Source organism: Chroicocephalus ridibundus, chromosome 4, assembly GCF_963924245.1.
Source record: "Chroicocephalus ridibundus chromosome 4, bChrRid1.1, whole genome shotgun sequence".
NCBI lineage: Eukaryota > Metazoa > Chordata > Aves > Charadriiformes > Laridae > Chroicocephalus > Chroicocephalus ridibundus.
This window is the reverse complement of record NC_086287.1, coordinates 90,783,472-90,804,855: the sequence shown is the minus strand read 5'-3', so window position 1 is coordinate 90,804,855 and position 21,384 is coordinate 90,783,472. Positions and strand designations below refer to the sequence as shown.

At 39.1% G+C, this 21,384-nt stretch overlaps 1 protein-coding gene across 2 annotated transcripts in view; it reads right to left on the bottom strand.

Moving 5' to 3' along the window:
* CDH13 (cadherin 13) overlaps nt 1-21,384 on the bottom strand; it is a 501,672-nt gene that overhangs the window by 298,809 nt on the left and 181,479 nt on the right. For both annotated transcript variants that reach the window (XM_063334708.1, XM_063334707.1), the window contains exon 4: nt 691-807. In XM_063334708.1, the coding sequence (XP_063190778.1) occupies nt 691-807 (117 nt within the window). The remainder of the gene's footprint in view (nt 1-690; nt 808-21,384) is intronic.

The following is a 21,384-nucleotide window of genomic DNA, read 5'->3' as shown; positions in this document are numbered from 1 at the left end:
AATATGTTCACGTAACTACATCTTCTCATGCCTAAATGGACACTTGAACAATTGTTGGCATTTTAATTTTAATCCGTTGGTACACACAAGCTGTGTATCTGAAATTCTGGAAAAGTGGCTGTTAGAACTCTCTTCTATTTGGTTGCCTGCAGACACTAGAAAAACTTTCCATTTTGTCAGACCTTTGCAAACAACAAAAACTAAAACTCAAAACACCTGCAAAGACTTAATAAGTCTTTGGACACTAGAAATTAACTAAGAAATGAACAAAAGATGTTTTTACATGTAATGCCTTACAAATCCCTTCTAGGTCTTGAGAACAGAAAATAAAAAGATAATCCACACTATGCAATAGGATATTCTTCATAACGTTCCTGGCCCAGATTTCAGTCTAACACATAGATACACAGGTAGGCAGCCACACCTACTGAAGATAGCAGCTGCATGAAAACATATGACCCCGATTAACACTTTTTAACAGAATCTATGCTATAAAAGTCTGACATGAATCCAAAGCTGTGTTCATCTGTCTACACATTATAGGCAGAAAAAACCAATCTTCTCTTTCAGTTTTATGCTTCTTAATTTTGTCTGGGATATTGCTACCAACATGATAGGCATTACAAAATTTTAAGAGAACTAGATTAATTACTTAATATCAAAATTTCATCCTAGTCTTTGTTGACTTACCTTGCCAACAGATCGGGGGAATGGTGGTCTTTGATTTTCAGGAATTAATATTGGAGTTGCCAAAATAGCCCTTTTTTGTCTTGGAATTCCAAGGTTGCCTTCTATCTTAAAGATTTCCTAAAAAAGAAGAAAATCAATTACAAAGACTTTCAAAAAAATATTCAGTTGTTATTTCTACTCCCTGCATCTTTAGGCAAAATTAACGTGAACTACCAGATTCTAGGTTTTGTATTATCTGTTTTCCATCAATTAGAGATAATATATCAAGCTAATTATTTAAATGTGTCCAGTTACTCCACTTATTACAGTGACAACGGACAGGCCACATTCATTGTGTGTTCCTGTAGACTAGTTTTAAACCTAAGCAAGTGTGCCTACCATCCTACCCTGACAACTGCTTAAATCGTAAATCTTAAACAAGGTCTGGCTTACCGCCAATACTTGCAAGAGACCTGTAAAATAAACATCTGACATAATTTTGCCAGTATCACATCTCAAGTTGCATCTTCACTCAGTGGCTTCACAGTCCAGGCTTTTAATCAAACAGAATTTACAGGTGAATTTGCCAGAACTGTCCACAACTAATGAACTCTCAATAAACACAAAAAGCTTGTAAGTTAAAAATAAACAATAGACACCAAAACCCGGGTGCAACTTAGAATATCAGCTAGTAGGAGGGGAGGTTTTGTGCTGGGTCTTTTGGATTTTGTTTTTTTTCCTAGAGAAAACTTCGTGCTACTACATCAGAAAGAACAAAAGCAGAAGTGGTTTATACACAATTCTTCCTTTTCCCACTGCGTTTTCTGGAGTATTTAGTTCTGAGCTTCAGGCAATTCAACACTTTATGAGCTACAGCAAACTTTTCACAGTGGCCTCTGGCCCCTAGAAAACTCCGTCCGTCACACCTTTGCCTTCCCTCCCCTTCTGCTCACTGATCCTTTAACTGCTCTCTCTGCATGAGCGGCAGTTTCCCAGAGATCACCCTCTCCTTTTGCTTCCCCCTACAGTCTCTGCAACTCTCTTCGCCAAGCACGTTCAATTACTACCAAGGTCAAAACCAGCCTCTCCCCATTTAACAAAGTTCTCCCCCTTTAAAAAACAAAACAAAGCACCACAAACTCACAAATTTATACTATCTTGGGAATTGTGAAACTGAAAAAGATTTAGACTGGTAGTATTCATCCAGGTTGTCATGACAGTTTTACAAAGAAATCATAGGTTGAATTAAACATCTAATTCCAATAAGGTAGTTAAATCCTACAGATAACACTTTTCTCTGCTGTCTTTATGAAGAAACTCTAGAAACCAAAGTTTCTCAGTCAGTTCTGGAACTCACGTTCTTGTTTTAATAGCTGCTACTTTATTACATAAGGAGAGCTCCATCCCTAGGCTTTATTTGTAATAAAACTGCAAAGTTGAATGAGTTTCTTGGTGGCACGATCTGGACATCCATCAGTCAAGAACTCCACACGCTGCTCCTGCTGACAAGCGTATAGGTGCCTCCCATCTAATGAGTGTATCATCACCAAAACACTGCTCTACTAGCTTTAGCATCACTTTCAAATTTGACAACAAACAGCAACAAGGGGAACTCAAGTCTTCAACAGTCAGCTTTAGACATGATAAAGTCAAAGAGCAGTGGGAACCGTGCAGAGAATCCCTTCTCACAATTTTGCCAGTTTTCATAAGTTTTTGAGGCTCACCCCGATACAGAGTTCCCATCTCTCCCAAAGGCTTTGCCACTTCTCTCTAATCTTTCAGTCTGCAGGCCACTTGGGTCCCTATTTTTGTCTTCCAATTCCTCTCCCAAAAGAATTTTCCCTAATAAAAATTCATGAGAAAATTCAAGATAAAAACATTTGAAGTGTCAAATAAAAAGGAAAGAGCTGAATTCTGTCCAAAGGCAAATGCACAGAGCAGTAAGCTTTCAAAATCACTTATTCTGTAAACACAGCAGACAGTTCGGCTGGCATGTGTCTGTGACATTTCTAAGGAGAGTAAAAGTGACTACCAGTATGTCTAAAAGGAAATATCAGTTCTTTACCTCAACAGCAGCAGTGCTCAACTGATCACAATTTTCACTCATGCTAACTACTACCTTGATGGTTGTCCTTCAGCTCATGAAAATGTAAGGAAGAAATCCCAGCTGCATGTGCTTTGGAAATGAGCAAGACATTCATTCAGATTCACATCCCTTTGTAGCATGGAATCATAGAATAGTTTGGGTTGGAAGGGACCTTTAAAGGTCATCTAGTCCAACCCCCCTGCCAATGAGCAGGGACAATTTCAACTAGATCAGATTGCTGAGAGCCCCATCCAACCTGACCTTGAATGTTTCATGTTTCTTTCTATGCTAATTTGAAGAGTAAAAGGAATTTTCAGACCGTTCAGTATCTAGATCTCCCAATTTTGGTAGTCATAAAGACCCATAAGCAATTAATTCATCACTTTCTCACGACAGGTTATCCTTACACTTTCCCAGAAGGTCCACAAATGGAAGGAAAAGCCAAATTATATTTAATGAATCATCACTGGGGTCATTAATAGAAAGAAATGATGTTCTAAAGGAAAGGAGAAGGCTGGTAATACTTAAAAAAAAGAGAAAATAGTATTATTTATTTGTTTGTTTTTAAACACAATTAGTTTGTTGCATGGACAAGAAAGCTTCAGCAGATTGGGCACAGAAATGTAAGCACTTCTCTGAGTATGTTTCACACTGTTTATTTTTCAAATTTCACTGCTGTTTTTTAAATACTGATTTCTTCAATATGATTTCTCTCTCTCTCTCATCATCCCCTGGTGTCTAACAGTAACAAGACTGATTAAATGAGTCGCCAAAATCATCACTATGAATGCAGGTAAACAGAAAGGAAGAAAAGGTCAAGAGTACTTCACCAACACATTTAATAGTTCAGTGCTGTTTGTGGTTATCATGACTTCCCCATTTGTAAAGAATACGGAAAAAGAAAGAACATTAATGCCAAGCAGCTGCAACTGATGGTTCAATCTTCAACCAGTACATAAGACAGAAGCCAAAGAATTTGAAGTTACATGTGCATTTAGCACCTGATTCAACAGTCAAAACACTGAAAAGATTCATGAACGGATATATTGCATATATAATAATTTTTACTGAATTCAACTATTTAATTTCTTGAAGAAGCAACTCACAAGGAATATGAAATTACTCTGGATAGAGTTGGTAATTTTGCTTCAAATTTTCTTACAATATCAGGCTAGTATTATAACAAGAGTCTTCTTTTGCCTCTTGACACAAGTGAAACCCGTAAAGTTTTCCACCATCTTTGCTGGAACCAGCTGATCAAAGACTATAGCGTCTACCATGTCTTTGTAGCAGCCACAACTCCAGACAAGTATTTATGTGCCAGGAGAGCCTAGAATGACATGCCCATGTCCCAGAGAGCCAATGGCCATGATTACCATCTACTTCTCCCATGCCTGCTGCTTTGTACAACAAACAAACCTAACATGCGTGTCCGGCAACATTCATCCACAAGAAAAATTTAAATTAAAAAAATAATAAATTTATGGCTTCCTAAGAAAAGTGCACCAAAAATAAAAAATTTGGTTTTCTGATTGATTATGGAGGAAAAGAAAGCTATCAGAAGTACTCAACATGGATTCACCAAGGGGAAATCATGTCTGACTAATCTGATAGCCTTCTATGATGGCATGACTGGATGGATAGATGAGGAGAGGGCAGAGATGTGGTCTACCTTGACTTAAGCAAGGCGTTCGACACGGTCTCCCACAGCATCCTCATAGGGAAGCTTAGCAAGAGTGGGCTTGATGAATGGGCAGTAAGGTGGATAGATAATGTTTGAAAGACAGAGCTCAGAGGGTAGTGATTTGGGGCACAGAGTCTAGTTGGAGACCAGTGACGAGTGGTGTTCCCCAGGGGTCAGTACTGGGCCCAGTCCTCTTCAATATATTCATCAATGACCTGGATGAGGGGATAGAGTGCACCCTCAGCAAGTTTGCTGATGACACAAAGCTGGGGGGGGTGGCAGACACACCAGATGGCTGTGCCGCCATCCAGAGAGACCTGGACAGGCTGGAGAGTTGGGCAAAGAGGAACCTTATGAAATTCAATAAGGGCAAGTGTAGGGTGCTGCACCTGGGGAGGAACAACCCCATGCACCAGGTACAGGTTGGGGGCTGACCTGCTGGAGAGCAGCTCAGCTAAAAGAGACCTGGGAGTCCTGGTGGACAACAGGATGACCATGAGCCAGCAATGTGCCCTTGTGGCCAAAAAGGCCAATGGCATCCTGGGGTGCATCAAGAAGAGCGTGGCCAGCAGGTCGAGGGAGGTCATCCTCCCCCTCTACTCTGCCTTGGTGAGGCCGCACCTGGAGTACTGTGTCCAGTTCTGGGCTCCCCGGTTCAAGAAGGACAGGGAACTGCTGGAGAGGGTGCAGCAGAGAGCTACCAAGATGATTAGGGGACTCGAACACCTCTCTTATGAAGAAAGACTGAGGGATTTGGGTCTCTTCAGTCTGGAAAAAAGACAGCTGAGGGGGGACCTTATCAACACTTATAAATACTTAAATGGTGGGTGTCAGGAGGATGGGGCCAGGCTCTTTTCAGTGGTGCCCGGGGACAAGACAAGAGGTAACGGGCACAAACTTGAGCATAGGAAGTTCCACCTAAACATGAGGAGGAAATTCTTTACTTTGAGGGTGGCAGAGCCCTGGCACAGGCTGCCCAGAGAGGTGGTGGAGTCTCCAACTCTAGAGACATTCAAAACCCACCCGGACGCGTTCCTGTGCCACCTGCTCTAGGTGACCCTGCTCTGCCAGGGGGTTGGACTAGATGATCTCCAGAGGTCCCGTCCAACCCTATGATTCTATGATTTTATTTTTTTTTTTTTCAAACCAAAATGGTAGGAGAGGAATTCCTACCAGGTTCTGTATTTGTACTATTTAACTGCAATATCACATCTGTGATCGCTATCTTTCAGCTGCTCTTTTCACGGACAGTGGATTATCTGATCAGAATCCAACTATCATTTCTCTGTCCACCATTTTATAACCAGCTTTTACACCCCATTTTTGACTTCATTAAATTCCCTTTCTAGATGTGGAATTGGTACAGCAATAATTCAGCACCCAGTATGCTGGCAACAAAGTTTGATTCTCTATTCACATTGAGCAAGCAACAAACAGCCTCTCATTTTTCCAGCATTTATGTTATGCTTTTACTAAAAGAAGCCAGTCTGCCCAAACTATGATGCTACGCAAGTTGCAGTTTCCCTGGATCCCTTGAGAACTCTCCACTTTGTTTTGTTTTTCTTTCTTTTTACCAGGGGTTCTTGGGAACATTGCAGTACTTGAATATTTGAATGAATGGCCTAGTCACTATCCAGTAGCAGGCACCATTACTCTTGGAAAAGAAAATTGCATTAGAACTTGTCACGGGAATAAGGTGGCTGAATACTGATATCGATTTGTCACAATAAGGGCTGGAAACATCACTGGAGTGGCAATCTGTAATCCACTATGGTGCCAGAAAAGTGGTTGAGTTTTTCTGCCATTTAGTTGTATTCATATACTAAGTTTGATGGTACAAAATGAGGTTAGTCCCAAATACAAAAAATAAACAAAATTAATTGGATGCTCGTTGCAAGCAAAATTCCTCTGAAGTGGCAAATGGGATGTGTAATTCGGTGGTATCAGTCTTCCTACAAAATAACATCATCAACATAACACTGAAAAACTAAAACTGCATATAGCAACTTAAGAAGAAATAAATTTTATATAGTTCTCAAGCTCAAATGTCACAATTATGCTCTAATACTTAGTTGCTTTATGTATGCCATTTCTATCGTGAGAATATTGCTATTACCAGCTGTATTAAGAGTTAATAATTCTAAAACGTGCCAAAACAAAAAAAAAATTCTCACGTTGTTAATAATATGAAAATCTAAGAAATGTGCTGGAACTTTACTTGTAAGTTAAAGAACAACTGTTTAAATAACTAACTCAATGAATAAAGTTAAGAATTGTAAAGGTCAATGGCTACACACAAACATCTGCTCAAAAATAGTCTGTCCTCAATGCCTGTAAATGTCACCCTAAAAATCACATTGTATACTTTAGAAGAATAAACCCAGCTAAAATCTAGCATGCTAAGGGGAATCAGGTATGTCAGAGCATGGAAGCTTCCAGGCATGTGAAGCATGGTCAGATATAACATCTGGGTAATGAAAATTGCTGGTGGAATTTGATTTAATTACGCTGTGTGTTTCTACTGTTATAACTGCTACATAGAGAGGCAGATCCTTACATTGCTTATACAATATGCCCATTAACTTCAGAATATTTGGTAATCTCAGGCTACAGCTTTGCTACTGTGCCATTCAGCTAGCTGTGCGATAAGTATTTTTATAGGATGGAGGTTCCTTTTATCTTTAGAGTGAAGAACATATTAGGAAAAAATCATTCAGTCATGTATAAACCATAACTATTTTAATTCTAGTTTATTCTAAAGTATTTTTGTAATGCCTATGTGAGAAAATGTCAACTACCGTGAAGACAAATCTAAACTTTTGCTTTGTGAAATGATACATTCCATTATTGCCCTGAACCTCTGCAGTATCTTTTGTGATGGAAAAGTCCTGTTTCTATTCAAGTGTAAGTTTCATTTATCTTCACACCTGCCTTATTCTATGTCAGGGTAAAGTTTTTGTAAGACGATAATGGACTAAATGCCATTAACTTTTCTTTTGTACACATTAACCATGGGAGTTACCTGTTCTAACAAAGAAATGATGACCAAGTGCCTTTTCTTTTTATAAATTAACATTTCAGACTTTTCTTGTAATCATTTAGCGAGTGTTATTTTCTCATTTTAAACCATATGTGGGTCACCCCCTCTTTCAGGAAATCTCATATTGGTTCCACACTGCTCATTAAATATAATGAGGTATCCCTTACACACAAACAACCAAATATGCGCCGAGTGATGGCATTTGTCAAACAGCATTGCAAATACGGGCTTAAGGAAAAAGATGATGGCTGACCTTATGCCTCTGTCTTCACCAGGATACATTAACAACACATCACTTATCACCATTAAAAATATCCTACTCCCCCTCTCTACTGTGCTTACACTGGTTGCAAAGCAAACAAAACCAGACTGTTCTTACAGCATGCGATAAAAAATTCAAAATTGTTAAAGATGTCCCAAAACCTTCAGCACCTTAAGTAAATGTAGTGTAAATAAGGAAAATACTTGTTGATGCAACTGCCAAGGCATACAAGCCTTAAGAAAAGTGTCCTGTAATAACATTTTTCCAAACTGAATCGTTTCAATTGAAGAATTCAATATTTTCAAGTGAAACTATTGAAAACTTTCAATAGTTTCAAGCTATTGAAAACAGGGGGTTTTGTCTTTGTTTTTCAATTGTCTTTTAATGAAAGCATCTCCTGTAGGGTTAGATACCAAACTGCTATTGAAAATAGGACTAGACACATAGAGTTCTGAAGCAATTAAAGCCTTTCACAAATCTGATCCTTTTGAGGCTGAACCAAAGTCACATGGAAAATTCATCGCACAGCATGGAGACAAAGCCTTAACTTTTTACTCTTAATATTCCTACTGAGTGAACTCCTTTTTTCACTTATATTGGAGGAACTCAAAATGTAAGAGCTTCCCTTTAACCCCCAGCAAGCTTCACACATGTTGAAAACACCCTGATTTCCAGAGCGAGGAGGAGACAGAACACATATCTCAATTCTAGGGCACGATAAATGAATCAAAGATGAACCCTTTTGATAGGGCACTAACCCACATAATGCCACAAAATCTGTACCAGACCACTGACAACTCCAAATGTGGCATAAGACAAGCAGCCATGAACAAGCTGTTCCATGTTTCACTTCTGGGATATAGGGACAATTGCTAATAAAGAAAATTCATTTCTTACGTAAATAAATTCTATTCATAGCAGATGTTGTCCTACCTTGGAAAAACAGTTTTCTATGTCTTGCCGCAGGGCAGCCAGTCATTAAGTATACAGAAGAAAACTAACACGTTTTATACCCACGTTCTGGATTGCCAAGTGCTATGGAATTCATTGCATTATAACAGTGCCACACAAAAGCAATTTCACGATACCCTAAAGCAATAATAGTGTATGTTGAAGTCATGTATATGGCTTAACAGATCTAGTGGCTGCAGCCTCAGCCCCATGTCTGAATGGATGCAAAAAACACACTTCTTCCTACCCCCAACAAGGCTCCAAGCTGCGATTACAATTTAAACATTCCTAGTCCTGCTCCCCAACAATTTGTAAAGCTCTGTTGCCACATATTCCTTGTTATCCCTCAATTTCTTCATCTCCATTCCCTCAACAAAACAACCCCTCATCTAATTCCAAACATTATTATTTACCTTGCTGTTCTTGTCTAAACTCTGCACTTCTGTTCTTCCTGTGCACCTCCTGCATTCCCAAATAACACTTCACTTTCTATTGCTTCAGGTCTCAGTGTAATTCTGCAAGTCTTATTTTTTTTTTGGAGAACATTCATTCCTTAACATTCATTTTGAACTTGTTTCTCTTGGACACTGATGATACAACACTACCCAAGCTGAAGTAATGTCAAATTTGCATTTTTTGTTTCCAGAAACACCTATTATTTTTTTTTTTTCTATTCTTAGGCTTTTGTTTTTGAACAGCATCTGTCTTGGCATTACACAAGTCTAAAGCTTCCCTATTTCACCTGTCTTTATCAGATAATCAGTTCGTGCCCCGACCAAAAGCACAGCCAGTGTCAAAATTTGTGAAATCCTGGTAGATTTGGAAACAATTCTGGTACAGGTCCTTCAACTCATTCAAGACGAGAAAAGTAACAACAATTCCTCATAATGCCATATTTTAACTCCTGACTTTCTCATTGGAAGCTGACATGACATGCATGAAGTACTGCACCAAATAGATTTGGATATGCCAAAGATCAGTCTAGAGCTGGAGAGACACCATCATAACATATCCCAGGACCCTGTTCTCCTCTCCCCTGCCATTTTCCCAATGCACACCCACCCAAGCCAATTCAAGAAATCTATAAATTATGTCAAATCACAACAGTGGGATTTTAAACTCAGTGTGCATGGTGTAAACAGCAATTCAAGAAGCAGGACAGCAAAAAGAGAAACCTCTTGTTGAGCTACCAGCAGACCCACGGGTTCCAAAGCTTCCAGGTCATTGTTTCTCACTTTTAAAATAAAAGCAGGTATTTATTTAAAATTAGAATTAATTCATGTCATGTTGGACATATACACACATTAAACGTTATCTCTTCCTTGTCTCACTAATTCTGACTGATCAAAAAATGTCTTATTTTCCCACTCCATAAAATTCTCAGGGAGGTGAATGAGGAATTCAGACTTTGGCTTGAGTTTTCACAAAGCCTGGAAAAAAATTCACAGTGAAGACACTGACTGTATGTCCTACGACCCTACCCTGTAACTTTTGGCAACCAGAACTGCATGTGCAGTCAGCTGGGCACACCCAGATGAATCATACTCTTTGCACGGCACAGTTTACATGTAGGAGACTTGGTCATGGGTATTGTAAAAAAAAATTGCCAGTTATCTCATGCTGAAAAACAAGAACCCTTCTATTAAGAGTCTGGGAAGCCTGTTTCTTGTTGCAGTGATCAAGGACGGCTTAACTGGGAGGGAGTTTCAGTACTTTGCATTAGTACTGGTACACCCATGCATGTAATGTAACATTGCAGTCAAGCACCTGCACCCCTTCCTTCCTCCTTTCCATTACATCAGAGCTGTATTGACTCCTAGCAAAAATAATAAGTTAGATAGGACTGCAAAGCAGGACTGCATTATGTTTAGATCATAGATCTGCATAAAAAAAAAAAGTCTATTAGACTTGACTACACAAGCATGGTGCTCTACAGAGCTGGCGTTCTTGTGCTTTCCCATACAGGAGTTGCCAGACTGACAAATGAAGCGGTAGCCTGATGAAGACAAAATGCCCACTTAGACCTAGGCTACAGCAACACTCCTCATTCACCAAGCTCGACCTGAAATTTGGTCGAAAGAGCTGAAATGTTAGTGCATTAATCCACTTCACCGCTTGGTGCAGCTACTCAGAACAAATTAATTAACAGGCATTAACTGAGTCCCAAGAGCTGAAATCGTAGTGTATTAATCCACTTCACAACTTGGGCTGTATTTTTACTCTTCAATACAAACAAATTAACCGACAGTAACTGCCTGATACCAGAAACTTAATTCTATTCTGTGATACAAATGAAGAGGCAGTGTTGTAGTGTCTTGTGGACAGCTTCTTATTACTACCTGAGCGGTGCTGGAGTTGGTACTGGACTTTAACTGCATTTGTCAAAGATGAAAATACAAGAACATGCCCTGTGTTACTTGTTCCCACCATAGTGACCCAACTAAATTCCCAGGACAATGCCTGTTAGTTCCAAGCCTTTCATTAGCCTGACAGTCTCAAAGACCCACATAGTCTTACTGAAGAAGAGAGTACGCAGGTGAAGTTCTAACTTAGGTGAGAGGTATCTAAAAACTCACATGCAATAAAACAACTTTTTAAAAAGTATGACTACTAAACACTTAAAAAAACCCAAAACCAGACGTTCACTCAAATTTTTCGTCTAGATCCAACTTCTATAAAACTTGTAAAATATGCTAGTTAGAAATAGCAATATTGTTTTGGTTTTGCCATATCTATTTTGGGGTGGGAAATCAAAGCTCAACTTTGCAGAATATTTCCAAAAGAAAAGTGAAACATGCAAGATGGGGACCCAGGCATAGACTTGGAGATCTCAGTGGATTCTCTCATATTTCCCTTTAATCACATGCTGGCAATTAAGTCTAATTCAGAAAATTCAAAAAGTATACCTGTCAGGAATCAGGAGCGAATTAATTGCTATACTGGAACAGATCAATGATTCATGAGCTGTAACATCAAGCTGCTAACAATATTAATTGCCACATACTTCAGGAAAAAGAGCCTAAAATGGCAGGAGTTATAGTTTACAATGGTTTGAAGGTTTTTTTCTGGATTATAACTGCTGAAACTAAAGTTGAGTACAGCTTTACAATAAATGAAATGTGACATTGATAGTTCAATACTGTATATCATTAAAATTCATATGTTTGGATCTGAGCATTCTGCTCTAACAACGTGCAGCCATGATAGCATAGAAATATTTATATTCCCTACTTCACACCTGTTGACTTTTAACTGAGTGTTTCCATGGGATGAGAACAGTCACCACCTACACAAACACCAAGTAAACAGGTTTTATTCAAGTTTCCTGGCCATAACAAGACAGATCCAACCTTACTCCCAGCCTGCACGCCATCTGTTCGGCAACTCTACTGCTACTCCTACTGCCTTGTTTTTGTAGCATTGGCCACAGGCTACCTACTCTGGGTTTCCAGTCAGTGGGAACCAGCATCCAAGAGTATTAAAAAGAAATAGTATTCTCAAAACTGTTAGAGCAGGGCTGGAGCACTCCATCGCTCCTCATTGACTACAACGGAGTGACTGAATAGGGGCAGACAGTCCAGCGGTCAAAGCATTCACAGGGGATAGAGAAGACAAAGATTCAGTATTATTCCAATAATTGCTCCCAGAGACTTTCCAGTGATTCACATTATTTTAGCACTTACACCTCACACATCTAAAAACTACTCGGATCTCTTGATTTCTAATCCAGTGCCTTTCTGAGAAAGAAGTGATACATTCAAATGCATTCAAAAACCTGAGCTCCCACCAAAACAGAATATTATTTCCCACCCCTTAGTTTCCACCTCACATTTTTGTTCATATTTCATATTTGTTCGGTTCTGTCAGATAAGTTTTATTTTTATCTCTACACATTGTCTTGCTCCCAAAGTCACTGAAGTCATTAAAGTCAGACCTGTGATGTCTGCTGCCTTTACTGACACATTGGAATTTAGCAGGAGAATTTTAGAATTTAAAAAGCTGAGTTCTCACAGCTTGAGCTAAATCAGCAAAATCTCTCTATACTCCTCATAATTATCCATCATGCAGCTAGCCCCAGAAGAGCTTTGATTGGACTGTATTTAAATGGCATTATGAATTCGTAAGATGAATTCTTCAGTTCTCATCGCACATGCCAAGTACAAATGTTCTGCTTCAAAATGTGACCAAAGACCCATTGTGTATATCAGATTATGCACAGCATGTTGTTTCTATGAAGTGCAGAATTTTCAAGGAATGTAAGAAAATGAATTCTACATTGTGTTATTCAACTTTGTCTGCACCATTCTCTTTGCTATCTGAATGTAGCACTGCAACAAAATCAAACCATCAGCTTAGTGCTTTAGGGTTCTGGTTCCTATCGCCTGACCCTTTCAGAAGCATGGTATATCGGTTTCCTAGCTTAAAATAGCTTTATTTTGCTGAACTTATCTCATAGAGACAAGGTTAATAAATTGCAGCATTCATAATTTGATACATTTTTGGTCCTGTTTCAGTTTACAAACTGTCCATTAGCAGACCCTGAAATCTGTGAACAAATACATTATCTACCATTATACGCAAGTTTCTCAGATGAGTAATTTTTGATCTTCAGATTGCTCAGGCAGTTGCTTAGAAACATTTGTCTGTATTAGTTACACAAGTCATGTGGTATTATTTTTCTTTTTAGATTGGATGGCTTCTGTGAATAAGCAACAGAGCATGAAATGCAAATTTCATGATATAAAATTCAAACTTGCTTTTGGGAAGGATTTGATTTATTACATTTACAGCACAAGATGAAAACAAAAAGGTTATCTATGGTCTGAATGACTTGACGGAAAGTAATGCCTGTGCCACTTGGAGCACTAGTAGCATGAATTGCAAAAACAAACAAACAAAAATAATAAAACAAAGGAATTGCATGGAATCAGTGGAGACTGTGGCCTAGGAAGCTTATTTGGCTAAAAAGAGCATTCACAGAAACATGAAGATGACAAAGAATAGGACGGAAGTTTGGAACAGTCTTGCATTGGAATGAAATGGAACTTGTGCAATAATTCATTTTACTAGTTATCTACATAGAAATTATGGGGTTTTCTTCTATTGATTAGTACTTTCCAGGGATTAAAACTTTCCTAGATTGAAGCATAGATAGTTCGGTCAGATAAAAATCGTGGAGATCCAAGTAAACTAGTATTTGCCTTTTTCAGAGCTTTGAGCAAGCAAAGAATGAGAAGCAAGTAGTCGTGTTCATATTGCCAGTAACAGCCAGATCTCATTCGACAAGGTTGAAAAAATATCCACTAGTATTTCAATGTAGCATATATAGGAATACAGTAGAATCTTTTTTTCTGTTGATGCTCTCAGTATGAGAAACATTGAAACTCACACCTTTTTGCTTCCTTTAACTTTGTAAAAGAACCACTTGTATTTGCCTGTTTCTCCACTGAGAGTAATGATTTTTCTTCTGTATTGGACGCAATGATTTATAACAGCAAAATCACTGGTTCAAAACTAAATACAGAATTTTACTAGCGAAGGCTGCTGCTTTCGGTTGAAAAGAACCAAATATGGTAAAACTATGTTACTGAGCACACTCTCAGACTGTGATCCACGCTATTTCTGCAAACTATAAAGCCTACATTCAAAATATAGCCAAAGTCCTGAAGACCAAACCAAACAAACCCTGAAGGAGGAAATACTGCTAAAACAATGGAGAGAAACTTAGAAAACAACAGTAATATATTTTTTTTTCCCCAGTAAATATTTAAACCCAGACTGCAAGAACTGATGGACTGTAAAACCATTTGCAAAGAAGAAATATATCTGAGTTTTTCCTGAGTTGTAATGCCACATTGGAATATAAAGGTATTGGGTCTGATTTTGGGTGACGCTTGCGATAGCCAACAGAGATACATCTCATCCCACTACTAATTAGGTAAAGTCTCTAACTTTCCTGGTAGTCCCTTTCAAGCCAGCAGCTCTGCTAGAAACTGTCAGTGGGTCCTAAATGACAGCAAGTGTGCCTGGCAGCTGAAGCCTGATGTCAGTGCAAAATATTTGTGCCACTCATGATTTAAAACAGGCTTAGCTTTGGGTGGACTATGACTAACCCATGATTAAGATCAAATCCTTCTGCTAGCAGAAACAGCATCGTGTGAATGTGAAATATGTATGCACAGTCCTTGCTTACTGTTTAACAGCCCATCTCATAAATCCTAGTAAAGGCATTCCACAAAACCAGCCAGAAGTAGTGTCACACTCCAAGCACTTCTCTCAATATTCAAATGCCAAAGTATTATTAATGAAGTATTAAGACACTGAATATGAATTTGATTAGAAAACAGAGGTATAAATTTTTATTTTAGCAAAAACAAAGTCTTCAATAAACCCAACTTTTCCCACTGCATACTTTCAATGTTTGTATACAAACTTACATATTTCTTAAATACCAAGAATCACTATTTTTTCTCCCTTCTTTCTCTAACATGCATCTTAAATCACGATCATCCATTTTCAACAGCACATTGCTCCCTTCATAGCCGCATACAGAAACTTTGTTTAAGGAATATGAGCTTATAAATTGCCATCCTTTGCCTTTCTTTTAAATAAGGCAGAAAAGAAAAAAAGAACCAAAAGAACCAACATCCTGAGCTAAGATTAAAAGCTGCATTCATATTAAAGAATGGTGTCTTTTTACCATTGAAACTGAAGCTGTAGATTATTCTGTGCTGATAAAGTACTACAGTGGGCAAAGAACTTTCTCATAATGAACACTGCTGTAAAACAATTTATCTACAAGAAAAGAAACAAGTTTGCATAATCCATTTATGGTTGATTCAGCTTTAGAGGAATTTGTTATATAAATATATCTTGCCCTGGGGAATTGTTTTGCCAAAATAACTAATGAAAGTGTTTGAGCAACTTAACACTGATAATTAATAGGATTTTTCAGTATCACAATGGGCAATGGCATCTTCTCATGTACATTAACCATCTCACCAGCAAATAGACAAAAACTGGCAGACTCCAAGAGCCAAATACATCAGAGTGAAAAATGAATTAACTTAGCACTTGCAAAAATGCTAAGTAGGTGATGTTTTAACTGATCATCAAAAGGTGTTTTATAGTACTTCCTTAAAAAGCATTCCATAGCTCAGTAATTATCACTTTAAAAAATCTTAATTAATAGTTCATCAATTGTTCAACTGACATTTCTAATATTCTGCTATCGTGCTGGAATGTTCGACTAAAGATAATCAAGTACCATTATGTTGTTACACACTTAGCTAGCAATCACAAGTTATGTTTTAAGTTTAGGTGTCAATATTAAATCATCAAGAAGGATTACCACAGGTAACTCTCTCACAATCTCATCAATAATGCCTTGCCAACTACAATTCTGTAGAGACTTAAAATTTACAGTGAACCTTACCTGCTTTTGTGGTCACATAATTATTTTTATTATGCTTTGTGGCAATGTTGGCTGCCAAAAAAGGTTGTCCTAAAATCCCAGTGTGACAAAAATCAATTTTCAGATGCAAATGAGGGTGCCATAGGTGACATTTTTCATACCCAATAAATTGCCTGTCTGTGGCTTTGAACTAATGGACACATAAACAAGAGAGATTGGTGCCAAGGTATTGCATTATAATCTTAGTGAAGTTTTATGAGACTCATGCTACAGGCTGCAAAGAGAAACTAAAACAGAGTGAGGGGGCATGAACAATTTGAGGAAACCTGTAAGAATAGATATAGCTTGCTTTTTTTTTTTTAACATTACATTCTTTTCCTTTGTATTTTCAGAGCTACGATATCCCATCTATCTACTTCCCCCTCCTTTTATTTATTTTTTTTTTTATTTCAGTGCTCTTTATGACCCCTTCTGTCTGCCACAACTTTTACATGATTATTATTCTCCACCTCTCCTCTTCTCTGTCCCACACCTGTCTTCCCAGTTTCTCTCCTAGAAAATTTGTAGAAACAGGATTCATTCCCATTCTTCTTTTTTTTTTTTTTATTAGTTCTGGCAACATTGTTTCCATTTATTTCCACCTCCTTGAGGTGATAGGCATTCCCTGGCAGGGAAATTATTCAAAGCCACCCTGCTGTAGCTGACTCTGCAAAATCAGCGTGAAGAGCCACTAAGGTAGAACTCAAAGCTTTGGCATGGACTTCTAAAGCAGGATGTCCAGAGGACAGAATAAAAACACAGTTTATCAATGCTATTTAAGAATCTTTACAGCAGTTAAGTACAGGGAAGAGCTCAGATTAAAGCTGCTGATCTGAACATCTGGGTAAGGAACCAGAACCAGCAGGCAGCTCAGTGACATCTCACCCATGCCTCAGGGAGTCAGGTCCCTCTTCAGGCACTAGGTCCACATGAGACTTCAGCTGAAGTCTGCTGTTTCAGACTATTTTGTTTTCTACACAGATACAGCGATTACAACCAGATCACTCTCAGACAGGTCTTCCTCCCGCACCCCTTCTTTTCCTCTGAATCACAAGCACTTCAATTTTCGTATTAAATAATGACGGGATATAGAGATTAGTTCTATGTTACTAAATCTGTGTACTTCTACCACAAACACGTTTAAACTTTCCAAGAAAATACAAGAAATACACTGAAACTAGCAAAAAACAATAACAACTATGTGACCCCACTGCTCATGTCAGTTATGGCTACACTTCAAAAACATGAGGAGGTCTGCATTTACACAAAACAAATAGCAGGGTTTTTATAGGCTTGTCTGAAGCTTATCTTGAATAATCACAAACTTCTTGAGCCTGCAAATTTAGAAGCCCTGGGAGATATTTACTCTTGCAATACAAATAGAAACGTGATAAACACAATATTTTTATGCTATGTTGATAGTATTGTTTCCAACTACAGCTGAAATGAAAGATATGATTACAAAATAGCTTTTCAAACCTTTTCCAAAGATTTGAGTAAAGTTCAAATCTTAAGCTTTTGAAACTTTAATCTTGAATCAATCTTTTATGTTCTTTCACCTTTTTCTCACGTTCAGAAAATATGAATGGTATAAAATGACAGAGAACTGAATCCTGCATCAGGCTTATCCCCATGCATATCCAGTTGCAAGACTGGGGTAATAAGTTGGCAAAAACTTTTAAGAACACCCTTTCCAACGCCTCATCCTGGCATCCTCGATAAATAATATTATTGCTGCTGGTGCTCCTTAGTTGTGTTTTGAGTTTGTTTTGTTTTGGGGTAAGAGGGAGAAAAAGGTATTTTCTTCTGCTGCACATCTAGCTCCCTCCTCCTGAAAAATCAGAGCTCCCTCTAAAGTCAATAAACTAGTGCACCTTGACTTTGCCTGTCAGCATCGTCAGCACAACACAGAAGCAGAACAGACTTCTAATACTGTGCAGGCACGGCTTCCAAAATACAGTTTTAAACTTTTGTTTATGCCACTTGTCTGGTTGGCCAAATGCCACTAGTGTATTCCTCAGAGACAACAGTTTATTCCCATTGCCAGAGCAACGCCTGGCAAGGCATGCATACGGAATTCAGGGCAGCATACCACAACCATCTCCACCCTGTTCTTCTGAAAAGAGAAATTATGATGGAAAGTATGAAACATACTGTTCCCTGCCTTTTAAGGTCACCACAGAAATTTACTTCACATAGCTAAGCTAGCTAACATATACAGCTTCTCTTTCTTCCATCACTCCATTTCTGCATGGTCTTGTAACCCATGCAAACATTTGGAAGCAAAGTCTTTAATTCCAAAGGTCCACAAGTGACTTCAGTAACCAAATTCCCTGATCAGATTAACTATCTGTATCACTGCTGATAATGCAGGAAGCGCCTAGCAAAAATTTCCCAGGCGGTGGAGAATTACCTTCTAGTAAATCTACACTACAGAGGAGTACCACAGTCCATTCATCCTCTACAAGCACAGCAAGGACTTCAGAGTTGCACACCCTATAGATTAGCATCAGTTAATGTAGGGTCAATTTTACCCTGTTCTATAGTTCTTCCTTTCTGGAAGCAGCTTCAAGTCGTATGGACAAAAATACCCACCTATAAGACTAAGAAAAAGGCCCTAGGATTTTCAGCTTTTTCTAATACTGAACCAGATTTCATAGAATCATAGAATCATAGAATTGTTGAGGTTGGAAGGGACCTTTAAGATCATTGAGTCCAACCTTTAGCCTACCCTGACAAGAGCCACTTCTAAACCATGTCCCTCAGTGCCCCATCTACCCTTTTTTTAAACACCTCCAGAGATGGTGAATCCACCACCTCCCTGGGCAGCCTATTCCAATGTTTAATAACCCTTTCAGTGAAAAAATGTCTCCTAATATCTAATCTAAACCTCCCCTGACGTAACTTGAACCCGTTTCCCCTCGTCCTATCAGTTGTCACCAGGGAGAAGAGGTCAGCCCCCATCTCTCTACAACCTCCTTTCAGGTAGTTGTAGAGGGTGATAAGGTCTCCCCTCAGCCTCCTCTTCTCCAGGCTAAACAACCCCAGCTCCCTCAGTCGTTCCTCATAAGGTTTGTCCTCCAGGCCCCTCACCAGCTTTGTAGCCCTTCTCTGGACACGCTCCAACACCTCAATGTCCCTCCTGTAGCGAGGGGCCCAAAACTGAACGCAGTACTCGAGGTGGGGCCTCACCAGTGCCGAGTACAGGGGGATGATCACTTCCCTAGTCCGGCTCACCACACTGTTCCTGATACAGGCTAGGATGCTGTTGGCCTTCTTGGCCACCTGGGCACACTGCTGGCTCATATTCAGCCGGCTGTCAACCAACACTCCCAAGTCCTTTTCTGTCGAGCTGCTTTCAAGCCATTCTGCCCCAATCCTGTAGCACTGCATGGGGTGCAGATCATAACTCCTAGCAGCAGAAGATACCGTCCAAAAGATCAGTTTCATCAGATTGACCAATTTATCTGTGCAAAATGGTAACTGGAGTAATATATATATAAAAAACATCCAAAACACAAAGGAAAGACTTCTTAGATACCAGATGTATTCATTATATCAGAGACAAAAGTTTTACAAACAAGTTTAGTGAAAAAGCTGCTGAGAGGTAGCTCTACGGTCCTGATCTCCACTACTAATGTCCAAACCTATTAATTTATACAAGAAGTTAATTTAAAAATAAAAGACATAATGCAGCATAGTTTTATGAATCCTTACTAAATGTAGAGCCCTAGGGCTTGGTGTACTTTAAGTAATTGTATTCCACACGTAAATATTAAAGACTTAAATATACTGGGATAAGTGAATTTAGACTTGCTAAAAGGTTTCTATAAATAGCGCCCAGTTACGTCACTTCTCCAGATAGTCTGGTTTGTTGATGGTTACTATAAGAACAGAGCATTCCAGTTTCCCCGTAGTGAACATGAAACAGTCACCTAAGGAAAACCTTTCATAATTAGAACAAGGCAGGTACTAAACCTATCCCTTGGCTTATCTATGTATTTGTAGCTGGAGTTCATTAACTTGTCAGCACTGATTCCTTTTGAATAGGAAAGTGAAATGAAAAAATGACATGCAAATCAATATCAACAGTTAAGTCATGTTCTCATTTAGCACAGTGTCAGATATGAAATATTGAGAAAAAGAAATTTTCTGGTGGAAGAACATGCTTAGTATGCCTTTTTTTTAAATAAGAGAATTACTACAGTGAATTAAGCTAACTGTCGAATGATAAAAGCATGTGAAGAGTTAAAATTTTCTAAACCCTATTTTTATTTTCAGGTATTTTTAAAAATGAAATTAACTTAATAAATGTAAGAAGCATTTAAGAATATATAATTTATGCCCATTAGTTTGCACAAAAGCTACGTAGCACATCCATATATATCTAGAGAGAGACACCCGCTTAAAGGACTTCCTTGTAACTCGGCTTTACACCACACGTCACAGATACAGGCTGGGTGGAGAATGGATTGAGAGCAGCCCTGCTGAGAAGGGCTTGGGGGTACTGGTGGATGAGAAGCTCAACATGACCCAGCAATGTGCACTCGCAGCCCAAAAAGCCAACCACATCCTGGGCTGCATCAAAAGCAGCGTGGCCAGCAGGGTGAGGGAGGGGATTCTGCCCCTCTATCTGCTCTTATGAGACCCCACCTGGAGTACTGTGTCCAGCTCTGGGGCCCCCAACATAAGGAGGACATGGACCTGTTGGAACAAGTCCAGTAGAGGACCACAAAGATGGTCAGAGGCTGGAGCACCTCTCCAATGAGGGCGGGCTCGAGAGGGTTGGGGTTGTTCAGCCTGGAGAAGAGAAGGCTCTGGGGAGACCTTACAGCAGCCTTCCAGTAACTGAAGGGGGCCTCCAGGAAAGCTGGAGAGGGACTGTTTACAAGGGCATGTAGCGATAGGATGAGGGGTAATGGCTTCAAATATGGAATAGAGTAGATTTAGACTGGATATCAGAAGAAATTTTTCACTATGAGGATGGTGAGGCACTGGAACAAGTTGCCCAGAGAAGCTGTGATGCCCCATCCCTGGAGGTGTTCAAGACCAGGCTGGACGGGGCTTTGAGCAACCTGGTCTAGTGGTTGATGTCCCTTTCCCAAGGCAGGAGGGTTGGAATTAGATGATCTTTAAGGCCCCTTCCACCTCTAACCATTCTACGAAGTCTACAGACATATTCCTGGAAAATACATTTCACGCATGTAAATCACACCATTATCAGAAGGGATTACAAATT